Here is a 1,648-nt window from a genome sequence, read left to right on the forward strand (position 1 = left end):
TATAAAAAAATGTCCATTGAGACGGAAGGATGTGAACTGGGATTTTCAAAGCCTGTTTTTGAATGCAACACTATGTGCCAGTGTGGAGAGATGTGTCAAAATAGAGTCGTTCAACGGGGCTTACAGTTCCAACTTGAAGTATTCAAGACCACTGAAAAAGGGTGGGGTCTTCGTACCCTGGAATTCATACCCAAAGGACGATTTGTGTGTGAATATGCTGGGGAAATTCTAGACATTCAGGAAGCACGTAAAAGGATTCAGTTGCAGACATCATGTGATTCAAATTACATTATAGCAGTTAAGGAACACTTGTATGATGGGACGACCATAGAGACTTTTGTAGACCCCACATATATTGGCAATGTTGGTAGATTCCTGAACCACTCCTGTGAGCCCAATCTCTTTATGGTGCCTATCCGAATAGACTCAATGGTGCCTAAGTTAGCACTTTTTGCTGACCGTGATATCTGTGCAGATGAAGAGCTCACATACGATTATTCTGGAAAATATCATAATTTTCTGCCCATAGAAGAGCAAAGCAGCAAGCAAGAAGGGAAAGAATCAAAGAAACCTTGCTTTTGTAGAACTAAATCATGTGCAGGTTTCTTGCCTTACGACAGTTCTTTATTCCAGAAAGATGCTAAGAGAAAGTAATCCTGAAGAAAAAGTCTGCAAATTGAAGAGAGCAGCTGTGTGCTTCTTTTAAAGCTTCTTGTAGGAATGTCCAGAGGTGATAAAATTAGCCTTACATACACACATGCCTACGCTTAAAACGCAGCGATGCTTAGTAAAGTGGCTGAATGTATTTAATTATGCACAGATGAAGTGTCTTTCCATTCAGAACATCAGTTGTAACACGAAATATGTCAGGGTCAGAGAAGTTGTAAATACTGTATCAAACAGATTGAAATCTTGCCCTGAAGAAGGTCCAAGAAATGATAATGGAATATCAAAAGATATTACAATGGGACAAGGGTGAGCTGCCTTTTTCCTTTCAAGCCATATTCATTGCCTTGTGGTGAGTCGTGATCATTAAATCGACCTGTACCAATTCTTCCATGTTGCTGTCCTGGGATACTGCTAAGGAGGATCCATCCTCATGTGTTCTTTTTCTCAGTAGGATAATGTTCCCAGTCTTCACCAAATAATTTCAGGACGAGGCAATATCGTACTAGGGAGAGAGGCTACATTTGTGCCTTTTTGTCCCTCAATAAAATTCCACAATACAGAGAGGGAAGGATGTGGGCAGGGGGAAGGAGAGCCAATATGCACTTTCTAGTTGCCCATTTCTTTTCTTGATATTTACGGTTATGCACAAGCATTGTTAATTAATAAAAGTTATTGGCTGTATGTGGTTCCTTTTTATGTGTTGCCATTAAAAATTAACAAAGGAAACGGGTCAGATTAGTCAATGAATGTACAGTAAGTTTGCTGGATTGTTTACTGGAAAAAATACTATATGGACTAACATATATCAATGGCCACCTGGTATGGTCTTATACTCTGTGTTTAAAAATATTTTCCCTCTAATGTTTCTCTGGATCAAAAATTCATTTACTACCCTGTAAATCTTTAAAAAGAGAAGAAGATAGGATTCTTCCATGCTCTATCTTTTGTCATTTCATGCTTTCATTAGTTGTGATGTTTG

The 1,648-nt window shown here is 38.7% G+C and overlaps 1 protein-coding gene across 1 annotated transcript; it reads left to right on the forward strand.

The window, feature by feature from the left end:
- The first annotated feature begins 9 nt into the window (after window positions 1–9).
- On the forward strand, window positions 10–1,369 carry LOC107300391 (histone-lysine N-methyltransferase SETMAR). Its single transcript, XM_015829725.2, has one exon. It carries the CDS (start codon window positions 10–12, stop codon window positions 652–654), a length of 645 nt encoding a protein of 214 aa, XP_015685211.2. The 3' UTR covers window positions 655–1,369.
- Window positions 1,370–1,648: the final 279 nt, after the last annotated feature.

Source organism: Protobothrops mucrosquamatus, unplaced genomic scaffold (assembly GCF_001527695.2).
Source record: "Protobothrops mucrosquamatus isolate PMUCROS unplaced genomic scaffold, P.Mucros_1.0 scaffold6867, whole genome shotgun sequence".
Taxonomy (NCBI): domain Eukaryota; kingdom Metazoa; phylum Chordata; class Lepidosauria; order Squamata; family Viperidae; genus Protobothrops; species Protobothrops mucrosquamatus.